The sequence below is a fragment of the Myxocyprinus asiaticus genome, chromosome 32, assembly GCF_019703515.2.
Source record: "Myxocyprinus asiaticus isolate MX2 ecotype Aquarium Trade chromosome 32, UBuf_Myxa_2, whole genome shotgun sequence".
In the NCBI taxonomy this organism is placed as follows: domain Eukaryota; kingdom Metazoa; phylum Chordata; class Actinopteri; order Cypriniformes; family Catostomidae; genus Myxocyprinus; species Myxocyprinus asiaticus.
In genome coordinates, this window is record NC_059375.1 from 18,811,816 (window position 1) to 18,837,476 (window position 25,661).

Consider the following 25,661-nt stretch of genomic DNA (forward strand, 5'->3'; position numbering starts at 1 on the left):
TTTAATTATACATCAACATATTATTAGATACCAGCAAATGTGCAATGAAAATGGTAGAAAGCTGCCAAGTATATTGCTATTTCCAGGAGAGGCTCTTAATATAATGTGCAGGCAATAAAATTAATTTTGATCTGTTATGTAATGGCTGTACACATAAATAACAACCTGTATTGAATGTCTAGTTTGCTTACACTTGCTCTTTCTGAATGCAACACTGAATTCACTTTGGTCAATCAGACATGAAACCTCTCACAGCATAAGCTCTCTGTATATATTTCACTTTCATTTGTCAGTTCCTGACCCAGCATGTGGAAAATAGATGGTTGTAACCTGTGTTCTGGAAAAATATTGGCTAAGGAAAACTAATTATGCTGCTAGAGCAGACTGAAGATAATAACAAGGCTGATAAAGTGGGTTTTAATGACTTTGGCACAAGAACCCTCCACTGTAATACTTCTCCACTGGGCCCCTCCAACAAACCTGTCATGTGAAGTAACTAAGAGGTACAGTTCATACCCATAATTCTTAACTACTGTTCCCTTATAGTTGCCTGACACTTTTTATGTATGGTTCATTAATTCAATGAAATATGATCAGCTAAAATTAATTTGTCTGACAGTGTACTTAATGCAGATGTGTTTTCATCCGTAAAACAACAATGGGGTTTCCTTCATTAATCTCAAGGATGATTTTATAAAGCACAACAAGCATTTTGTTTTAATAACAATTGTCTCTTTAAAAGGCCAATATAAACATTTTAGGGGTGTTTTTTATTTACCCCCTTATCCATGGTACAATCATTGTAACCACTCGAGTGGCATATTGCTTTATAAAATGATGACAACAGCACTGTGATAAAAGACACCAATGTTCAAAAACAGTTATATTCATGATTAATAATTAACATGACAAGTAAAATAGTTCATTAACCTAACAGGCTGTTTGCGGTTACTAAGCATTAAAGAGATATTTAGAAAATATATATGAAAATTTTGACATAATTTACTCACCCTGATGTTGTTCCAAACTTGTATGACTTTTTTCCTTCCATGAAGCACAAGAGATGTTAGTTAGAAGGACAATCTCAGTCACCATTAACATTCATTGTATTTTTTCTTTTTTTTACCGATACATTGAAAGTTTTGAACAACACGGTGATGAGTAAATTATGACAGAATTTTCATTTTGTGGTGAACTATACCTTTAATATAGAGTGTGTCCACAGCTGTGCATTTATTGACATTTTACAACAACTTTGAAGGTGGATCATCCAATCAGTAATTAGTGTAGGAACTATTTCTTTTATAATGATGTTTTTGCAGTTCAGCAGAACCTTAAGATTGATTGACTTCCGTATGTTAATGCACCAAAATGCGATTAAAGCGCTTTATAATATCATCATATTAACAAAGGAAAGGAGTCAGGCTGTCTCCTGAACTGACAGAGAGCTCTATTTACAATACAAGTGTACAATCCTCCTGCTTTTTTGGTAGGATGGCAGCAAATTCTCACAACTGAAGTTTTAACCTAGAGCAAAGCAGTTTTCAATGATTTACATTCAGGTCCATAGCTGACAATGCACTTTCTCTGGACTGCCAAAGGCCAAGCCTGCAGGGTATACAGGGGCGGACTGGCCATTGGGAGCACCCCGTGCGTTTTCCCGATGGGCCGCTGGGTAATTTGTGCCAGCCCACTGCTGCACAAGTACTGGCCCATCCTACAAGCGATATAGGTGGCCGCCCTTGGCTCCAACATGCCCACGTGAACCTCATAACAAAGTGAACACTTAATAAACTCTGCAAGACAAGTCAATACATTAGCTTTTATTTTGAAATTATTTACACATCGGAGCATATCAGTATCAGCACATCAACTCTGTACCTCATGTGGACCTCATTATTTGACATACAAATCACAATAATAGTGACAACAAAAAACAACATATTAAGTATAAAATGAGCTCTGAATAATCACTAAATTACAAATAACTGCAAGTTACAACAAATACAACAATAGCAGCGTAAATAAAATCGCCAAACAGTAAAGCTATGAGCAGTACACATATAGTCATTTGCATAATTTATTCATACCGCAAAGCATTTCTGGGAGCTGAAGCGCGGCTTGCTAAATAATGCTTATGCCTGATAAACATGCAGAAAATAAGTCATGAAAAATATTACTTTTTAGCTATTTGAGGCTTACTTTGTTTAAAGGATAGCAGAAACAGCGCTTGTTAAAGCATAGAGCTTTTCTCTTTTCTCAAGAATATTCTGGGGAAGGACTTAAAACACTGCAGATATAAAGACGCAACAAACTCACATAGAGTGAAAATATTAGCAATTAATCTGCAAAATATCTGCAAAGATCTACACTTTAAGAGGTATGTTTATTTTTTTAACATATATTTATATTTGTATATTTATATATGTACATTTTTTGGAAAAAAACATTTGCACATAGTTATGTGGGTGATTGACATGAAATGTTAAGCATTGTCATCAGTGTCCTGCTGTGTGATACTTTCTTCATCTAACTATTTGAAACAACATTTTATGATCTTGTATATCTATACATACATATCTAATATATTATTACACTTGTTGTTTACACAACCTCAAATTAACTAAGACAATAATATATTTGCACTTCTAGAAAAAAGTTGAAAGGTGATTAAGATCTTTAAAAACTCTGAAGAAATGCTGAATTGTCACAGCACCTCAAATACACACTTTCTCTTGTACGTTCATGAACATTTTAAACTAACATCTGTATGCTGGGAAAAAATGACATGTTATTTTTCTGATCTATAAAGTACTTATTTTTAGTGCTTTCTCTAAAAAAATCCACTCTTAAAAAATTTAACATTTAACATTTAAAGTGGTTTATATGTTTTAAAGTTATGACAATTTTTGCACTGGTTGGGCCCGTTGTCATGACTAGCAGTCAATAGAAATGTCATTTTTTCAACACAAAATTTTGAAATTGAGCCGGAAAATGAATTCAATGAGCGGATGTGTTATGGTGTGGTGTGTTGCGGGTGGGGATTGATGGGCCGCTGTAGCCACCAGAAAGTCCAGGGCCACTTTTTAGTCCCAGTCCGTCCCTGAGTGTATATATGCCATAGACAGCTTAGGGCTATTTCTTTCCTTTTCAGAAGGGTGCTTTGAGAGAGCTCAAAGGACTAGTTCACCTAAAATAAGAATTCTATCATCATTTACTCACTCTCATGATGTTCCAAACCCTTATACAGAACACAAAAGGAGATGTTTTAATGGAGAACCCCTTACATCTTCGCAATACAATGGCAAAAATCACAAAAAAAAAAAAAAAAAAGGATCCAGAAGTATCATAAAAGTAGTCCATGTGACTTCTGCTTCATATTCCAAGTCTTCTGAAGGCATCTGATTGGTTTTAGTGAGAAACAACATGGAAGCCATTTATCATTGAAAATTTTGATGACCTTGAGATGTTTTTAGCATTAAACAATGCAAGTTATTGCGTGAACATGCAAGCCTGTCACGGTCCCATCTCTCTGTCAGTCTGGGTTTTGATCTGACGGGCTGTGGCATTATCCGCCCATGTCTGTCTTTGTGTGAGCATGCCACTTCTGTTATATTCCCTGCCGTACACTCTTCTGTCTGTTGTGTTTCTTGTCTGGAGTATGGTGTCTGGGTCCTGACTTCCTGTCTAGTTCGGTTCCGGTCTTTGTCGGGATCTGGATATTAGTACTCCTTGTCTGTCTGTTACTGACAGGGTGCATCGCGCTTATGTCATCTTGGCTGCATGCTCTCAATAATATTGTGACAATAATATTTGTAGCTCTTTGTGTCTGTCTCTCGTGTCCGCAGACGTGCGTTGCGCTCGCTTTGCACCACGCGCCCAGGTCGCAAGCTGTTTCAAAGTTCATGCTGAGGTTTGGTCATGTCGGTAAGGTGTTTGCCGCGCATGTTACCAACTCTCACACAAGTGCCTTCTCTTGTCATGTTTGTCGACTGGCATGAGTGTATATTGCCTCATTGTCTGGGCGATGTTTTGCCTGCTCGTGAGAGCATGCGGCTTTGTTATTGTTTCTGTAACGCCACGTGCTTCTCAGTCTTACGTCACACCCCGCCTCCTTGTTTGCTCGTTATTGTTTCATTGTTAACACCTGCCCTGTATTGACCCTCTTGATTTCTCTCCCTATTTTAGTCTCCTCGTGTATGTGTCCAGTGTGTTCTCTCGTGTTTCTGTTGATCGTGATCCCCAACCTGGTCCCTGGTCCCTGGTCCCTGGTCCCTGGTCCCTGGTCCGGTCGGTCTGTTTTCCCTCTGCCCCAGCCTGGATTCCTGTTTTCCCCTACGGTACAGAAGAGAACTGCAGCTGCGATCAGGTGATAGGAGCAAGTCATTTGTAACTCTGATAAGTGAAGTCTCTGTACTGTGGTGGGGCCTAAATCCTAACTGAAATTGTTCATATATACTATTTCTCAGTAGAAATGAACATAGTTGAGAGGACACTACCTTTTCTAGTATTTTCGACATAAATGGGAGATTTGAAATCAGTCTATAACCAGCCAATTCTAGATTGTGAGGAGTTAATAATATTAAGAAGAGGTTCTGAGATTACAGGGAATACCTCCTTTAACAACTTATTTGGTATTGGATCTAACATACATGTTGTGGCTTTTGATGTTTCGATAAGTTTTGTTAGCTTTTCATGACCTATGACAGCAAAGGATTGAAGTTACACGTGAGCTAAATTATGAGATACTGTTTTCTGAGGTACTGTGACAGATGATTGCATAATTGAAATTTTATTTCTAATTATTTAAATTTTATCAGTAAAGAAATTAATGAAGTCATTACTATTGTGCTGCGACAGAATATCTGGTTCAGTATCAACATCTTTAGTGGTCGAAAAAATAGTTCTACCTGAACGATAACATGGTGTAGATTGAGTAACATTAGCTGATCGCAGCATACAAGAGACGAGGTAATGATCTGAGATGTTATCGCTCTGAGGTGGAATGTCTGACGTAGGCAGTGATGTTGCCAAAATATTGGTCTATCAATTCATCATTTCAAGTTATTTTCATTTGTATAGTGCTTTTCACAACACACAAAGTTTCAAAGCAGCTTTACAGAAAATTATGCTTAAACAGAAAATGAAGTTGAAATATCTGTAATGTCTTAGAGCCATCATTGTGCGGCTTGATAAAAACATGATTGTAAATTGTGCCTTTAAAATAAATAAATAAATAAATAAATTTAAAAGTATATAATATTTGTATTTAGACACCAGTGATCAAGCTTAAGGCGACTGTGGCAAGGAACACAAAACTCCATAAGATGTTGGTTAATGGAGAAAAATAACCTTGGGGGAATCTAGGCTTACTGTGGGGGCCAGTTCCCCTCTGGCTTAACAGTATGAATATAATGACAATATTAGTTAGTTATGTGTAGTACAAATCATGGTTTGAAGTTAGTAAACTAAGTGTTAGGGGGCAATATTTAAACAAAAAATTTTGTATGAACTGTAAGATTAATGACTAAAGTTTTAGAATTTACATTCTTAATTAACTGCGGAAGTGCAAACAGATGCATTGTCCTATGTTACTTGGCCGATGAAGGCTTTAGTTGGCATTATTTTATTGTCAATGTATTCCATTTTAAGAGTGTAGTCCATCCTTTGACCAAGGTGATGCAGGCAGAGGTCATTGAGGTGCATCGTAGATCAACTGGCAGCTTGTGGCAGTTCATTTAGGTGAAGGCCATCCTAAGTCCCAGATTTAGGCAATGTCAAGTTAAGTATCCCATGTCTTGCGGTTGGAGTTGGCACCAGTTCATCCTCTGTGAAGTCCATCATAGTAGACTGAAGTGATATCTGGCTGGCATAGGCTGCAGTTAGTCATCACTCAGCAACACGTAGCAATGGGAGTGGGACATCAGGCAGGAGATAGGTTTACATTCTTAATTAACTGCGGAAGTGCAAACAGATGCATTGTCCTATGTTACTTGGCCGATGAAGGCTTTAGTTGGCCTTCAAAGTGCATTTGAACAGCGGTGAAACACTTTCTTATGATGTGTTACATTCATACGAGCAGACAGAGAAGTAAGTTTGAAGTAAGTTTGGAGCAGAAGAAATAGAAATAAACCTTGTGTAAATTGTCAGCTTTAAGCTTATCTAAAATGCTATTTCTAGCCATTTTACATGCACATGTTACCAGGCACGATCATATTTTCTTATCAAGAAAATTCACGTTGGATCATAATTTCTTTTTTTCTAGTAATACCTTTTTATATTAGGACAAAAATCATATTCTTGATAATAATTTTTGTATTGTTTTCCTGTAAAAATATCTAAAAATCGTTAAAACAAGATCAATTTGATTGATCTTGTTTTAGAAACAACACTGCATAAGATATTTAGGTTTTTCAGAGAATGTATTTTTAACATGTGTATTTTGTCTTACTGTACTGGCAGAGTTTTTATAGTCAAAACAAGTGAAAAAAATCTACCAGTGCTGAAGAAGTAATCCAAAGTATTTAGATTACGTTACTGACCTTGAGTAATCTAATGGAATATGTTACAAATTACGTTTTACAGCATGTATTCTTTAATCTGTAGTGGAATACATTTCAAAAGCAACCCTCCCAACCCTGTGTATAAATGTTTTTCATCTGAATACACTAAATATCAAATGAAATAAATGACAATAAAATACAAAGTAATCTCTACAGTAATCAAAATACTTTTTGAATGTAACTGTATTCTAATTACTGAGAAATAGACACCTCACATGTCCTCAGCTGACAGCTTCATTGAATTCTAGCTGCTCAACACCAGTTTCATGGACAACAGTAAAGAGAAGACTCAGGGGTGCAGGACTTACGGGAAGAATTGCAAAGAAAAAGCCACTTTTGAAACAGAAAAACAAAAAGAAATGGTTTGAGTGGACAAAGAAACACAGACATTGGACAACAGATAATTGGAAAAGAGTGTTATGGATCTTAACCCCATTGAGATTTTGTGGGATCAGCTAGACTGTAAGGTGTGTGAGAAGTGCCCGACAAGCCCTCAGTCCAGCCTCTCTCAGCCTATTGCGGACAGTCTGAGCACTGATGGAGGGATTGTGCGTTCCTGGTGTAACTCAGGCAGTTGTTGTTGCCATCCTGTACCTGTCATGCAGGTGTGATATTCGGATGTACCGATCCTGTGCAGGTGTTGTTACATGTGGTCTGCCACTGCGAGAACGATCAACTGTCCTTCCTGTCTCCCTGTAGTGCTGTCTTAGGCGTCTCAAAGTACAGACATTGTAATTTATTGCCCTGGCCACATCTGCAGTCCTCATGCCTCCATGCAGCATGCCTAAGGCACATTCACGCAGATGAGCAGGGACCCTGGGCATCTTTCTTTTGATGTTTTTCAGAGTCAGTAGAAAGGTCTCTGTAGTGTCCTAAGTTTTTATAACTGTGACTGTGCAGGTAAACATGAAAACTCCTCTCACTTTTTCATTCCCTCTCCATTCATTCCTCTGCCTCTTGCCATTGCTAATTCACATGCTGAGTCGCTAATGCACTGTTATTGTGGTTGGATTTGACACAGAATTTTCTGTGCTCATTTGGTATTAATGAGCATCTTGAATTTTGTGCTAGAGAGCATGGTAAGCGTGACTGTGGACATTATGCCTCAATAAAAACACTGTTCTTGCATTAGAAATGAGAACATGGTTGGCTGTGACCAATACTACTGTTCTTGGCACACCAAGGTCAATGAAAAGATGGTTCCAGTATGTTTCAAAGTATGCAGCTAAAGATGATGAACACTGTGTGACATATGAAACAAGATCAGATTAATATGAGTTACATTATAAAATGGGGTACCGTCTGGCCAGGGGAATTGTAGCCCATGTTAAGAAATACTTTGTCAAGTAACCTAAAAAAATTTACCATATAAGGTAACATTTACATTAACTGGTTTAAGTCAAGTGTAAAATATTATTTATTATACAACAGTTATTTCCAATCCTTTTATCTGTTTGGACCAACAATGTTCCAAGACTGCTGATATTTAATATAACAGCACTGGAAAGCTTCACTGTTTGTATCACACCGCTTATTTGCATTCGGCATTGTTTGAAACTATTTTCATTAGTGGAGCAAAAAACAGACTAAATAAATAAATAAATAAATAATTAACTTGTCGTATTATTTATAAAAAATTAAGTTATTCGAAATTAACTTGTTTAAAGAACTGTTGTAGAAAAGCAATATCACACTCATATGATACTGAGACACATGTTGGACTCAATATAAACATAGCTGATAAATGACTGAATCACAGCCATGCTGATATTCAGTACAACAGCACTCATGTAACATAGCTAAAATGTGACTGAATTATCAAGACAACATAAGGTTATATCAAAAAATTAATTTTTAAGGGTCAGATTAAAAAAACAAATGGTAAAACTAGTAGATTAAAAAAAAAATGCTAGAAGTAGCTCATTAAAGGTATAGCTCACCCAGATATTAACATTCTGTCATCATTCACTCACCCTCATGTTGCTTGCATAGCACTTTCTTTCTTTCATAGAACACAAAATAAGTTTGATTGAATTAACATCTTGATTGTACACTAAGGCATGTACTAAAGACAAAGAAATTGATTGAAATGTTTCCATCAATAACAACCACTGTCCAGACTCTGGTAATCAATCTTCTGTGGTCTTGATCCCTCTCTGGCTCCGACTCATTATTTTCTGAGCACATTTCCATGATTCTGTGTTGCTTGATCTCTGGAGAAGAGATTATTCAGATGTAACATTTGTCCAGGCTGAAGTGACAGTGCCCGACGATCGATGTGTCGTCTTAGTCAGGGCTGCAGTGTCTCTCGGCACCCGGTCAAAAGGAGGAAAATAACCTTTACCTGTAAGAAAGGGTCAGCTGCACTCCATGATGGAAAAACACTTTCTCTGCCTCGACTCCTGCTCCATGACTCTGTTCAAGCGATTGAAGAGTTTACAACCAACCTCTGTGTTGTTCAATTTATGAATTAGGTTTGTTGAATAAAACAATGCAATAAGAAAAACATTTTTATTATTAAATAAAGTTATAAAACAGGACAAGCAGAAAATCACTTTATGGATATTACAGTGATTTTGTGATTATGAAATTTGTATTTTGTTGCAATTTGACTCCAAGGTAAACCAGATAATAGATAAACTTTTTCATTTAAAGGCCACAACCTTTACTGGTTTAAATGAAGAGTTGAGTTAGTTTTTTGTTTTGTTTTGTTGTTGTTGTTTTTTTTGTTTGTTTAGAATTGTATTTCTTTTCAGTTATTACCGTACTTTATGTGTAACACTGAAATATAAGTATATACTCATATGAAGTATATACACAGAAAAAAATTAAATACATTTAACCTGTGCTTGTTACCTCAAGGATATAATTCTACTTGATCTAATCCATAAATTAATAAATTACTTTTGTTGGAGTAATCTAATTTGTCAGGGAAGTTAAGTTTGATTAAATAAAATGTTCACATTTTATAAACCAGTTAATTAAAGCGCATTTGTAGGTTACCTGACAAAACATTTTTACATTGTAGTTTTTTTACAATTGTTGTTTTTCTTTTGCATATTGTAATTTTTTACTTAAATAAACATATCCCCTTTAAGATTTCTTCTTCATCCCTTGTACTACACAGTAAAAATCTATTTGTTGAGTCAACTTTAAAAAAAATGTTTTAAAGTTTTTTTATTTATTTTTTTATTTAACTTAACAGTAAAATTCTTGATGAATTAACTTTATCATGAAGTGGAGTCAACGTTTAAAAAAAGTTAAAATGGTGGATTTACTTAAGTTGACAACTAATATTTCCTAGTCTAGTCAACAAATGTTTTGCTGTGGCAACAATGTCAACTTGATAAAAAAAATTTTTTGTTTTAACTTGGATGAGTTGTGTAACGGGGTTACATTAACATTAGTTACCCCGCTTCCTTTCAATTTTAAGTTAAGATGACAAAAAAGATTGCATTGTGTTAACTTAATGATTAAGTTGAGACAACTTTTTCTTTTCTTTCCCATTTTAATTAATTATACTGCATAAAAAACAAACAAACAAAAAAAAAAAGACATTTTCAGAATTCCAATAGGACACCTGCTGTCTTTTCACATGCCCTGACACACTCTGAAGACTTTACTCATGGATATTAAAAAAGTAGAATAACATTTTTTAGAAATGGTTACCATACTACTCATACTAGTTCTGCGATATATTTATATAATAGAAATAGTAAGAGTAGTATGTCATTCTGAACTCAGCAGCTTTTTTTTTTTTATTCCACTTTTCTTAATGTCCATGTGTGATGAGCCAAATTAAAATAACGCTTTTTCAAATGTGTGTATCGGAAGAAGTGCCTTGAACTATAATTTTTCTGTTCAATGTAAATATATTTCTTGTAGCAGATATACTTATTTATGGGGACACTTAATTATTAGATCTTTGCATTAGTCATCTTGTTTTATTTTTCTCTGTGTAATTGCTTATTTTGTGTATTAATGGGGATTAAATGCATTCCTCGCTGCATGCCCCCCAGAATAAACTGTACTAATATTTCACATTCCCTCTGGTCACTGCTGTGTTTCCTCAAAAATGAATTGCATTGATAATGAACAATGTGACAGAACCTCTGTGCATTCACAATTAAGAGTAATGACGTTTTTATGGCATGTCTGTGCACTGAGTGTGAGTTATTTCTTCTTGTAGACAAATTGAATTATTTTCACTTCCGCCCACAGCCTGAGGTACAGGCCAGGAGGTTTCCATGGAGATGATGATTAGTGGTAGCTGTTGTGCATGCACAGGTCTCTGGGCCCTAAATGCAGATGGGACCTAATGCAGATAACCTGATTGCAAGATCACTTACTTGCTAAATGTAACATGCCTTGGTTTGCATGTCTCAGCACCATAATTGACTTTTTCTTTTAAAGGGATAGTTGACCCGTTTATTCCTTAACCTGTATGACTTCTATATGTATACGGAACTCAAAAGGAGATGTCAGGGACAAACAGCCTCAATCACCATTCTTTTTAATGTCATTGTTTTTCCTTACAATGAAAGTAAATGGTGACTGTGACGGTCAGTCCCTAACATTCATTTTTGTGTTCCATGGAAGGAAATTTTCATTTCTGGATGAACTATTCCTTTAACCTTCCTCAGATGCCAACCAGGAACACCAAATTAATGTTTTCTAAGTAATTTTATTGTATTGTAGTTTAGAGATGAATAATGAAATTATTAAGATTATCAAAATTGTCCTGTGTTGATGAACTGCAGTAATTGTTATCTTGTGCCCACATTGTCAGCCCCTGTAACAATACCAGAGAAATTATATAAAAATTATATATATATTAAAAAAAACATTCTGTGAAATGTGACAAAATGCTTTGAACATTAAAAGCCTGTACATACAGTAAACATTCCTCTACATAAATACTTGATAAATAACTTGTATAAATAATCAAATATATATATGTGAATATTTTGTGTTTATAATTCCATAAAGGTGCTTAATTCATATCAAATATTTAAATATCTACATTACATATTTATTGAAATTCAAATTGAATTCAGAACATCTACAATTCTCATGTACACTACCAGTCAAGTTGTGGACACAGACTCTATCATTATTAAACTATAGTATAACACAAACTGAAGTATGCATTGACCAAGAAATGTTAAACAAATAAAAACTATCTAAAATTTTGGCTTCTTAGAAGTAGTCACTTTTTGCCTAGATTTCAACTATGCACACTAGATTATGGCATTTCCTTAACCATCTTTATGAGGTATCTCCCTATGATGCTTTTTAAACAGTATTGAAGGTGTTCCCATGCAGGGCATTATATATATATATATATATATATTAAGTTTTTAAGAAAAAGTAAAGAAATTTGCAAAAATTTTGCTTGTCTACAAAACTATTTCAAGAAATTAAGCATAAGCATTTAAATCAAAAGATTTTTAGGATCATGACTTACATAAATTATGTCAAATGTGTCCAAACTTGACTGGTAGTGCAACTGAGGGCAAAGTCTGCAAAAGGCAATGAGTTCGATTGAACAAAGAGACATAGCTCTTTCATACACTTTGAGAGAAAGAATCACAGTAAAGTCCCTTTTAAATAAATATTATTCAAATAATTAAATGATTTTGAGAGCCATATCTACCTCTTATTCCTCAATGTTCATTTCTGTGTCAGAAAGAGTTTAAATAAGACTCAATAAACTGGACAGTAATTCAGTGGTCTGCATTCATTCTACGTAATTTAGGGGGAAGATTGTCTTCTGGCCATCCACTGGACTCAGGCAATGGGTTGAGGTTGGGCCCTGGAACTGGAGCAGGCATTGGAAGTAGTCTGTGATGCTCGAGTTCCCCGGCCGACCGGGTGTGGGCTGCTGGATCCATCTTTATAGCTTTGAGCTGGAGCTGATTTTCAGCCTCCCCCTGACCCACCAGCGAGCCCAGCCTCTGCACTCTGAGAGGCAGGTCACCCGTGCTGGAGGCCTTTTCTGTTACCTGAGAGCTTCCAGTTTTGAGGACCTCTTTCCCATTCTTAGAGCTTATACGCTGGAGCTTGCTAGGTAATTTGGACATTTGTTCTTCAGCTTGGGGAACTCCATCTAAGGAGAAGATCCGTTCTCTGTGACTGCGTCCATCAAGCACCGTAGGGGAGAGAAGAGGACTAGGGGAGGGCAGGGAGGACTTCTCATCCTGTTCCTTCACACTGTATGGAGGAGTGGGCACCTCAAACGTATTGTGGAACTGTGAGTAGTCGACCCTGAAGAATCCCTCCTCCAGCGACATGACGGGTAGGAAGCGGTGACCCCACAGCACCTCATCCTCTGTGTAAGATGTTCGTGCCTGACATGTCATGCCTGAAAGGGAAGATTCAGATTCAGAGCAGGGAAGACCAGGGATACTTGTAACTTTTTGGTAACAGGTTGTAGGTTGCATTAGTTAACACGAATAAACAATTTTGTACAAAATTTAAATCTTACTGTAAAGTGTTACCAACGTTTTTACCAACAGTTCTAGAAAATGTATGCTTGGTTGCATTTAGCTACCACTGGTATTCCTCAAGGATCAGTGCTTGGACCCCTCCTCTTTAAGATCTACACTTCACCATTCACATTAAAGCACATGACTTTTCCTACCACTGCTACGCAGATGATACGTACAAAACTTTACCTGTAGTTTCATCCTGATGACCCCACAGTCTCAGCTCATATCTCTGCCTGCCTCATAGAGATCTCGGCCTGGATGAAGGAACACCACCTTCAGCTCAACCTTGCCAAGGCAAAACTTCTGGTAATCCCTGCCAACCCATCTTTTGACCACAACCTCACTATTCATCTTGGTTCAACTACACTAAAGAAACAAGGACAGCCCTGAATCTGGGAGTGGTGGTAGATGACCAACTTAACTTCACAGCTCACATCTCATCAACCGCATGGTCTTGCAGGTTCGCACTTTAAAAAATCAGGAAAATCAGACCATTCTTGCCTGAATATGCTGTGCAGGTCCTGGTCCAAGCTATTGTCATATCAAGACTGGACTACTGCAATGTTCTGTTGGCCAGCCTCCCAGCAAGCAATAGCAGATTGTCCAGAACACAGCAGTGCATCTGGTCTTTAATCAACCAAAAGAGGGCTCATGTCACCCCACTGTGAGTAGATTGTGCATTATCATTGCAAGTTATTATTGATGTTACATTTATTGAGTGCTACAATTATACTATACATACAGTGCACTGTAAAAAGTGAACAAATGCAGTTGTTGCTTGAAGGAGTTATTTCTACCTGATTTAAACTATAAAAACTAATTTTGTTGGTGTAACCTAATGTAGTCAGGTTTATGTAATCTAAAACAAGGAATTGTTACATTAACTTTATTGAGTTACTTTGAACCAAAATACAATTTCCAATACAGCTCAATAGAGCTTGGTATGGACACATTCAACGCATGAGCACTACGACTGTATTGTCGTACTCCACCAGACCTGAAGAGGGCAGTACAGAGGTGTGTCATCTAGAGGAGATCTGCTCTTAAGTACATATGAAGAAAACATTTTGTGATGGAAGGCGTACTGGGATAACATCTTCGCGTATTAAACATAAGAGAGAGCATAACGGTCAACTAGTCACAACAGTGATGGCAGAAACTAAGCTTTCAGAAACTTTGAGTCAGCTGAACCAATTGCTTCAGAAAATGATTTGTTGTTTCGAAACGCTCGAAACACCGCATGCGTCACCACTACTACTATATGCAGCAATTTTATAATTGCCAATTTTGGGTGTACTAAATAAAAAATAAGAAAGTGAAGGCGCATTATCATGTACAATAGTCAAAATTCCAGATTCACATTTTGTAAAGCAAATAAATCTCTTAAAATATCACAAAGTATTTATGTCTCTCTCAAAAAAAAAAATTCTCCAGGAATACATCTCAAGGTGATCGACAGGGAAATTAAAATGCAAAAATTAAAAACAGCAACTAGTCTGATTTTATAGATCTAATTTATTTCTGCACTGACTCGAGATCAGTTACAGCCTGCATTTCACACTAATTCAGGTTTTCATTGTGGGATCAACGCCCCCTAGCGTAAATTGTTTCGAAACAGTATGAAGTAACAAAGCCTCGTTTGCTGAAATTTCGTGACTCCACCAGTCTGATACGCATTCCGAAGGATTGATTTGAAACAAATGATTCATAAAGGTTTCGAAGCTTCATGAAGCATGTTTTGAAAGCAGCTATTACTTCATGGCAGTAAGGGCACTCACACAATAATGAAAGCTCTGGTGGAGCGTTGGACGCATGGGACTGCTAAAGGTCTGTTTGGAAGGGGTGTACAACAGGGGGTAGAGGTGGTCACATATAGAGATGGCTATTTTAAATATATCTTTTTGACGGTGTACCAGCAAATATTGAAACTTATCTCCAGGCACTCTCTCCACAATTACTATCTTTTTAGCCTGACAGAGAAAGATAATTGAGGACAGGGAATGAATACACCATATGTTTGAGCTTGTCTGCCATGTTTTTCGATTTCACAGCGCAGCTATTCCCTCTCTGAGATTCTCATTGGTCAACGGATGCCTACACCACAGTGCGTTGAAGCAAAAGTTGAAATGGTCTCAACTTCTGGTTGCATGACAGAGCTTCACTTCATCGTTTTCCCTGTCCTGTCAGGATCCTGCCACTTCTGTCGACTTTGTTTATAGTTTTTGTGGCTGGATCCTGACACTCATATGAGTCTCCCTTGTTGTACTGTATGTGTGTACATGGCTTTGTTGGTTTTTCATTGCCATGTGCACTTGTGTCTATTAAGTCTTGAGTGAAACCCGCCCCCGCATTTGTCTTGTTATCAGTTTATCAGTTAAACCTGCCTTCTCTTGTTACTCTCTTTTTTGCTTCCCTGTTTATTTCCACTGTTGTGCTCTGTCCTGTGCTGGTTCATTCCTCTTGTCTTGTGTTTCCTGGTCGGCCTGGTTTGTGTCAGTTGGAACTAGCTTGTTTTCTTTTCTCAATTTTTCCCTCTTAAGTGTAATTTCATTTCTCTGCCGTGTTTGGCTAAGACTGGGCTTTTGTGTTAGATGCCCAGTTTTTGTATTTAATTTTCTCCCTAATAAAGTATTTTTGGTTTATATGACTGTCTGCATCTGGGCTCATTCACATATCGTGACATGTCCGTCCTTCTGATGCACCATCCCCTTTGAAATCAATGCATTCTCAGCTTTCTCTGATGCAGCGTTAACTCTAGTGTGTAGGTGCCCTTAGTCCCATTTGCAGATATCATACAAATGAATGGGGAGAGCTTGTTTTCAACCTTCCTGTTGCCATCTATAGAAGAAAAGTGTTCAATGGGTGCATGAACTTACATAAAAGTGAAAATGTGATTTGACCTGAATAAAGCAATGAGTTTACATATCAGGTTATACATCAAAGTTAAAATGTGATATGACCTTACAGGGCAAATCAAGTTGTATCTACTGAAAGTTATGCCTTAGTAAAACCTTGGTATTTCAGGTTGGTGAAATACAGATATATTTAGTATCTTAAACACTTTCTTTCATTTCAACAAAACCAGTTAATTTACATGTTACCACATGAACTTGTTGAACTGACAAAACTTTTTTTTTTCAGTGTAGGTGAGATATAAACAGAGGGAAAGAATGAGAAACATCCATTGGTGATTTAAAGAGAGGGCACTGAAAGGACTGGGTGAGGATTGTACTGATTTCCCATCCTTACTCTTGATGGGAACAAACATGCCGTAAACTTTATGTTACTGACCTGTGGTTTCCACAATGCCTTCCAAGATGACAACAATCTCAAACTGCTCATTCATGAGGGAGCGCTGGGACAGGTCAAAAAAGGGGCTCTTGGAATTGATCTCATGGCATATCGTGAGGGGTGAGACAAGGAAGAGCTGGTCAGCACCCGTTCCGAATCCCACATCCAATTCCCGCTGATCCAATGGGAGAAACTCGCCCTCGGGGGTTTGACGAGACTAAAGCAAACAGGGTGAGAGAGGCTGTTAAGACAATGTCACTGTCAGAATTTCTGTTTCTGGAATCTACTAGAATTTATACTGCTTGAATTTAGCGATTGCAAATAACAAATCAGTCTGTGATATTAGTATCTTGCCGTTTACAACACTCAGGTATTTGACAAATAACATACACATGAACTTTTTTTTAGACGTCAAGATTTAAGGTTAAAATTAATGTATAAATTCGATGTGCGGGTGTGTAAAAGGTGGAGAGATAAAGTCTGCCATTTCTGTGCCACAAGTGTCACCAAATGGAATTCCAAAAATAATGACTGCCTTTAAACAGGTTCCTCAAACACTACCCCCATCTGCCATTGGTCAGAATAAACAAAAAGTCCCGCTTCAAACTCATGCCATTAGTTAAGCCATTATTACTGTGTCGGGCTGGATGGGATGCTTAAACAAACAAAGCAATGTTTTGATAGTGTCACAGTGTTTACACTTTTTGGTGGAAAGCAACCTATGAATTGCTTAATTATAGTTGTCTATGCATATTAGGTTGAGAAAGGAGACATGAAGAAAATTACAGACCAGTTTTACGATATGATAGGTGATGGTGAGAAACAGATAACAAAAGTAATTTTTTAATATAAATTCTCCTCCCAGCCCAGAAAGTGGCGATATACACGAAGAATGCGAATCACCAAAAACAAAAGAAGCAGAATGTGAAAGTGGAGATTTATAGTAAAAAAAGGACTTAATATTGATCTGTTTCTCACCATCACCTATCATATCGTTTCAGAAGACATGGATTTAACTACTGGAGTTGTATGGATTATTTTTATGCTCCTTTTATGTGCTTTTGGAGCTTCAAAGTTTTGGTCACCGTTCACTTGCATTGTATGGACCTACAGAGCTGAGATATTCTTCTAAATATCTTTGTTTGTGTTCAGCAGAAGAAAGAAAGTCATACACATCTGGGATGGCATGAGGGTGAGGAAATGAGGAGAGAATTTTCATTTTTGGATTAACTATCCATTTAAATAATCATGTAGTGTTTGAAATTAACTTTCAAACATTTCACAATATTCCATGTTATTTTTCAAAAAAATGAGGTCATAAAAAGTGCATGCACAATGTTTAGAAAATTAGAATGAGACCAAATCTATTTAAAAATACATTTGGACAGAGTAGTGTATGTCACACTGCAGAACACTGCTGTGACTCCTTGACATGTCCTATGTCATGCCAACTACCCACCCACACACAGAGGCAGGGTCACATGTGCAAAATTACACAACATGTTCAACTGGAAGAATCTTTGCCAAAATCTTTAAGAGAATGTCTTTAATCACTAACCACAATTTTGTTCATCTACCTTTAACATAGCCTGTTTCTATATTTACATTAGAGGATTGTAAGGTAAATCAGTGTGGTTGGCTGCTTGTCCCGAAGGCCACAGATGGTGAACAGACTGAGAGCTCATGTCACAGTAGTGTTCCCAGTAAAAGAGTGAGAGTTTTCACAGTATAGATGCAGGACTCAAACAGTGACACCATCACACACACATACACACAAATGTTCTTATATTAAAGGAATTGTAACATACAAGTGCAAATTGGTGAACATAAGATATTGGTGTGATAAAGGTAGTGGAGAGACATCTGCTGACAGCTACTGTTGCTGTAACTAAGTGTGAATCACAAAGCACAAAACAAATCAGAATGTCATTATTGCGAGTTTTTGATGTCAATTTTCTCTTACTTTTTTTTTAATGGGTAATTTTTAAAAGGATAGTTCACCAAATAATTTTATAAAAAATAATAATGTTAGGCAGTATGTTAGTCTGAGTCATTCTGAAAGAGAAAATATAGAAAGAAAAAGTTATACAGGTTTGGAACAACATTAGAGTGAGTAAATTATTTCATTTTTGGTTAAACTATCTCATTAACAAATACAACTACATACAGTTTATGTGAAAAAAAAAATCTAATTATTGAGAGAGACATCCTGTCCTAGTAAAGAAGAAAAGGTTTACTTTAGTTTTAGTTTAAGGCTTTAGCTTTGGAAGAATATCATGCACATATCATAAATGCAACATGGTAGTAATATAGTTCTTGTTTAGCATGCAAGGGGACCAGGGTTCAAATCCCATCCTAACAGTGGCCCAAAAACAGGGTATGCAACATATGCTGTGCATCAACCCCAAAGGGTAGCGGTCGGACAGTGAAACCAAGGTGGACCACCACACCCACCCCACCCTCATCAGCCCTTCGGATGGCATAACGTCCGAGGGCCCAACCGGCGCCACATTAGTGGGGGGGTGCAAATGTTAATGTGGCATACACTGCCAAAAATGGGTAGCTGCACCCCAAATATCTGAATTTTATTATTTATTTTTTTATTAAATAAACCATGAAAAAAGGCAACTGAACTTGACAGTCAATGATCAGCTTGCATATTCCTTGTATAGAAAAGAGCAGCTTTGATATTCTGGCAATGTGTTTTATGGGGAGTTTCAAAGCAAATGATCTGCGGAAAGTGTGACTTGATTGGACTGACCAAATTTAGTCATGTAAGTGTGATTTCTGCCACAATGTTTTAGACAAACACTTTATTTCTTTCTTTCTTTTTTTTTTTTTTTTTACCAACAATAGTTATGCAACTTAATTACAAAACATAAAACACTACAATAAATATATATATTTTCACATAAGTTAATGCAATAGTTAACATAAATGGTAACACTTACAATATACAATATAGTTGTATTCATTAACATTAGGTAACTACATTAGTTAAAATAAATTGACAAATAACAATGATTTCACAGCCCTTATTGATCTTGGTTAATGTTAATTTCAACATATACTACATATACAACACACCTATCATATCACTTCAAAAGACGGATTTAACCACTTAAGTCATATGCTCCCTTTTAGAGCTTCAAAGTTTTGGTCACATTCACTTGCACTGTATGGACCTACAGAGCTGAGATATTCTTCTAAATATCTTTGTTTGTGTTCAGCAGAAGAAAGAAAGTCATACACATCTGGGATGGCATGAGGGTGAGAAAATGATGAGAGAATTTTCATTTTTGGGGGAACTATTCCTTTAACGCATGTATTAATGTTAACAAATACAAAATTATTGTAATTCCTGTTAATTCCTACAGTTCATATACTAATACATTTTTAACATTTAAAGTTGTATGCATAACAACAACATAAATGTTGTTAACATTAGTTAATTCATTATGAACTAACATTAACTAACAATGAACAATGGCATGAACAAATGGCAATTTTAATCATTAATCGTTAGTTCATGATACCTTAACTAATGTAATATATAGAACCTTACTGAAGTCTTACCAATATTATGTTGAAAGTTTCATTCAAAATACACTTGGCTCAAAGATCCTACAATGCAATACTAGAGCAACTGAAAGAAAAAAAAGCCTGTCAAATCTAGCAGGAAAAAAGAAAAGAAAAGAAAAACAGATCAAAAGTTAAAGCATGACACTTCTAACATGGCTGTTCCAAAAAGGAGTCTGAGTGAGATGCTGTAGAAAGCCCAGCTATTCTAACCACAAAACTCCAGGGATGCAAATTTAGTTCACAGTCTTCTACACACGCAAAAAATTACAGGATTTTACTTCAAATATCTGTGTAGAAATAAACATATCAAACTCACAGTGCACAATACGCTTGTGCCATTTAAGACATGCTGATGAGGCATCTGGATGAGTGATGTTTTTGTGTTTATCCTAAGGCTTGTCCTTTGCATGTCTTTCAAATGAATTTTTTTAACATACTGTACAACCTAAGGGAGAGCTTTCAACTTTTGACACCAATTTACATTAGTTTCCATAATTATCTTGTTGTGAGCAAATGCTTTTGAGACAGTCTGGGTAAATCTAAACAATGTCCAGTTCATCTTTAACTGCTTTTCTCACACATTAACAATAAAAGACAGGAAAAAAGACTGTACATTTCAGAGGCGGGACAGAGTGCTTACTCTGCAGACCACTCTGAAAGTGATAGATTGACTGCTGTTTCTCCAATACTTTATCTCTATCGCTCTGTATACAGTAACAGATGAAGGGCAGAGCATAGGGGAGGAAGGTGCTTCTGAAGTTAACCATCTATCATCCTGCACTCGCTGCATTGCGCTTGCTGAGATTTACTGCTGTCAGCAGTGTGCGCTGAGAACCATGTGTGAATCACGCCAACCCCAAAGGCCCTCCTTCTAGGCTTGTGACCCCCTTTTACAATCTGATTAGCCCAATATCTACCAGCATTTCTTGTAACAGTTCCATGTTATTTCCCTACAGTTTAATCTGAGCTCCTACTCTCCTTCTTTTGCCAAGTGCTGGTGAATTCTATCATATGGAGATTGTCCCAGTACAGATTTGTCTGTTTTTGTAATAGGTAACTAAGTTTTTGTGTCACCATTTACATTAAAATTATTGCAGAATACAGCTAAAAGCTTACCTGGAGCAGTGGCATTACACCATATAACTTTAAGGCAATAATACTTTATAACTGCATCTAAATGTTACAATGGCTTAGATTCTATTATAGGGAAAGTTCACCCAAAGAATTTAAATCTCTCATCATTTACTCACACTCATGCCATCCCAGATCTGTATGACTTTCCTTTGCTGAACACAAACAACATTTTTTAGGAGAATATTTCAGCTCTGTAGGTCCATACAATGCCAGTGAATGGTGGCCAGAAATTTCAATGTCCAAAAAGCACATAAAGGCACCATAAAAGTAATCCATAAGACTCCAGTGGTTAAATCCCTGTCTTCAGAAGCGATATGATAGATTTGGGTGAGAAACAGATCAAAATGTAAGTCCTTTTTTACTATAAATTCTTCTCCCTGCCCAGTAAATGGTGATATGCACGAAGAATGTGAATCGCCAAAAACAAAAGAAGCAGAATGTGAAAGTGAAAGTGGAGATTTATAGTAAAAAGGACTTAAATATTAATCTGTTTCTCAACCACACCCATCATATAGCTTCAGAAGACATGGATTAAACCACTGAAGTCATATGGATTACTTTTATGCTGCCTTAATGTGCTTTTTTGGACCTTCAAAGTTCTGGCCACCATTCAACATCTTTCTAAAAATCTTCATTTGTGTTCAGCAGGAGAAAGTCATACACATCTGGGATGGCATTAAGGTGAATGAAAGAATTTTCATTTTTGGGTGAACTATCAGTTTAAGGCCTATTCCAGATTAAAATACAAATAAATGCAGCATGTACGTGATTCTTTCAGCTACTTTGAGATTTTGCATGACATAGTTACATATGAATGTTACATACGGAAATCTTTGATTTTGAATGGTCTGGCAATGTGACCTTGGACCTTGGAAAGTGCACATAACTCACCTACACTCACATTCTGTTCCCTCCTATCTACATTACAAAAGTATAACAGTCCACTCCTTTTAAAAACCATGGGCCAAGGCCTTATTCTGACTGTTTACATGGAGCAGAAGAAAAATCTGCTCTGGGAACAAGAAGCATTCACTTTACCGCAATGCTTCCCATGGGAATCCATATAATCAGAATGGGAATGTGTTCAATTTATTTATGTAATTCCTTTGTTCTAAGGGCAGACAAAATCTATATGCAAATCAGAGACTGCTGAGAGACACTGTATTACATTACATTACATTAGGGGTGAAAACATGCATTGGCCAATTGTCTGTTTTAAACACAAGATTTGTTTAAAATCAATGAAAGCTCCTCCCGGTTGCTCTTCCCAGAGAAGAGGATCAGTTATTCAGATTTTAAACAAAGCCAACACAATTTATACAGGATATTTTCCAACAGCCTCCCAATTTCCTTCCTTGTTATGAGGTGTAAATGCGCCTTTGTGTTCTCACATGCTCTCTCTCACACACAAACCATTTAAACATGTGCGCAAATACACCCACAATAGCATCCATATTGGCTCTCTATTGGGATTATATGTAATGTTATTGTGTTATTTTCTACCTTGATAAGCTTGCACCTGATCTGCGCAGAAACCATGTGGCTATTCCTGAGATTCCCGACTCTAAACATAAGGCAAAGCTTCCCGTCCCGTTGTGAGATGACCGCGTCCTGGCTGAACATGAGCGTCTCTGCGCGTTTCTTGGGCTGAGACATCTTAATGAACATACAGCCGATGAGAAACGCGTCCACAATCGAGCCCAAGAGGGACTGGAAGAGGAAAAGTATGATGCCCTCTGGGCACTTCTCCGTGATGTATCGGAACCCGTAACCTATAGTCGCCTCGGTCTCAATGAAGAACAGGAAAGCGGAGGGAAAGTTGTAAACGTTGGCGACGCACGGGGTGTACGACTCGTCGTGGCCGTTCCCGAGGTCTCCGCGGATGTAGGCGATGATCCACCACATTGATGCCATGATGAGCCACGCGACGGTGTACGTCAGGAGAAAAATGAGCAGGTTCCAGCGCCACTTTAGGTCCACGAGCGTGGTGAAGAGGTCGGAGATGTACCTGCTGGTCTCTCCGCCAAGGTTACCGTGCTGGACGTTGCAGCGGCCGTTTTTCTCCACGAACCGCTGGCGCTTTCTTTTGGCCGGGGCAGAAAAGGACATGCCCCGGTTGGTGTTCACCACCTGATAGTCTTCACCGAATTTTCTTCGGATTACAGACATGGCTGCGCAAGCCACAATCGGTAGATGAACAATTTGGGTCTCTCCAAGTTTCACGCCAGTCTATTTACGCGCGGCACTGAAGGATCCACACATTTACAGTGTTGGTCCATAGACCTCCGGGTAAATTTAATGGTACCTCCTTGATCAGTAACTTCATTTGCGGTCTTCGAGTGAAGATTTTTTTCTGTAGTTGTCTTTCCCAATTTATTTATACGTGCACAATAAGTAGTTTACGTAAAATAATAATAATAATAATAATAAAATCGTATTGTATTAAGTGCTCCAATGCCTTTCCCGCAACTTCTTTGTGCTGTGCGTCAGCCTCTCCATGTGGTCAGATCTCTATTGAGCACTGTAGACTCTAGTTTAGATAACTGCGGCACTGTATGCCTCTGTAGGCTACTTGTGCTGCCTGTACGCTGTGAGAGACAGAGGTTGGGCAAATGTTCATGTGTGTGCGTGGTGTGTGTCCAAATCCAGCAGCAGCAGTGTGAGAAAAGGGCTCGTATCTCTCTAGCGCTTTTGTCTGGTGTGAAATACTATAGCATTAGAGTGCCATCTGCTGAAGGTTTATTGATCATAACTTCAGCTCGAGGTGATCCAATATTGGCTGAGAAGAGGACACACTTAATGATCTTGATCAGTGGTGTATTAGTGTCTGAAGAGGTGGGCATACTGTGAATTTATGAGGGACCGTACATCTTGGTGGATTAGATTTGTCGGACTGTCTGTCTTGCCTATGCCATCAGTTGCACTCCCGCTGCTCCGTGCGCGTTTAGAGAGAATCTCTGTACACTTTTAAAAATAATACTAATACTAATACTACTACTAATAACACACACACACACACACACCCACACACACACACACACACACAGACACACACACATTGGTGCAGCTATCATTATGAGGACTCTCCATAGACATAATAATTTTTATACTGTACGAACTATAGATTCTATCCCCTAACCCTAACCCTACCCCTAAACCTAACCCTCACAAAAAACTTTCTGCATTTTTACATTTTCAATAAAACATTGTTTAGTATGTTTTTTTAAGTGATTTGAATTATGGGGACACTAGAAATGTCCTCATAAACCACATTTATAGCATAATACCCTTGTAATTACTAGTTTGTAACCTAAAAAAAAAGTCCTCGTAAACCACTTAAACCTGCCCACACACACACACACACACACACACACACACACACACTTCACTCAACGGTGCTTGCATCGCGTTATTAGATTGAAAAAGTTCCGGGTCAAAAGCCTACTCGTTGTAGTGGTGGCCATACGTATCATTACTTATTTTAGGTGGGCATACGCAAAATCCTAAGAAAGATAGGTGGGCCTACACTACTAACAAATCGAGCACGCCAATGAAAGTTAGCCTATAGGCTTCTGATGAAAACATTTAGCCTATACAAACAAAGGGATCATGAGTCCGAATTATTTTAATTTTATTCCTTAACATTTTGTAGGTTTCAGGCAAATCAGTCCATATACATGGCTGCACGATCAAATATGATGTATTGTCTCTTATATTGTCTTATGCACTGAACAATATAGGTTGATTGGAAAATAAGCGAGTAAAAATGCATGCAAACTAAACAAGAAAAAATGTGTAACATAAATGTAAAATAAACCTGACCTAAAATGTTGTTGTTTCCCAAATGAGTGAAAGACCATTAAGGGATAATCATGTTACACTCATTAGATAGATAGATAGATAGATAGATAGATAGATAGATAGATAGATAGATAGATAGATAGATAGATAGATAGATAGATAGACAGATGGATGGATGGATGGATGGATATATATATAGAGAGACAGACATTTTTAGATAGATAGACAGACTGACTGACTGACTGATAGATAGAGACATTTTTAGTAGATGGATGGATGGATGGATGGATGGATGGATGGATGAATTGATTGATATATAGAGACAGACATTTTTAGATAGATAGATAGATAGATAGATGGATGGACAGACAGATGGATAGGCAGACATTTTTAAATAGACAGACAGACAGATTGACTGATTGATTGATAGATAGACAGACATTTTTAGATAGATAGATAGATAGATAGATAGATGGATGGATGGATGGATGGATGGATGGATGAATTGATTGATATATAGCGACAGACATTTTAGATAGATAGATAGATAGATGGATGGATGGATGGATGGATGGATATATATATAGAGACAGACATTTTTAGATAGACAGACTGACTGACTGACTGATAGATAGAGACATTTTTAGTAGATAGATGGATGGATGGATGGATGAATTGATTGATATATAGAGACAGACATTTTTAGATAGATAGATAGATAGATAGATAGTGTAGTACAGCTTCACAGCAGAAGGGAAGGAGAACACAGGGAAGCAGGTTTTTCCAGGCTCAGGAAGGA

At 37.2% G+C, this 25,661-nt stretch overlaps 1 protein-coding gene across 2 annotated transcripts; it reads right to left on the reverse strand.

The window, feature by feature from the left end:
- Nucleotides 1-9,079: 9,079 nt before the first annotated feature.
- kcnj19b (potassium inwardly rectifying channel subfamily J member 19b) lies at nt 9,080-24,856 on the reverse strand. Of its 2 annotated transcripts, XR_007894295.1 has the most exons (4): nt 22,565-24,856; nt 16,346-16,562; nt 12,220-12,927; nt 9,080-11,355 (listed from the first exon to the last, which is right to left on the reverse strand). XR_007894295.1 is itself a non-coding variant. In XM_051667465.1 (3 exons), the coding sequence occupies exons 1-3, from the start codon at nt 23,228-23,230 to the stop codon at nt 12,290-12,292; spliced, it is 1,521 nt and encodes a 506-aa protein (XP_051523425.1). In that variant the 5' UTR covers nt 23,231-24,856; the 3' UTR covers nt 9,080-12,289. The 2 variants fall into 2 exon arrangements, 1 of the variants encoding a protein (XP_051523425.1); XM_051667465.1 differs by having other exon boundaries at nt 9,080-12,927.
- Between the last annotated feature and the right edge of the window lie 805 nt (nt 24,857-25,661).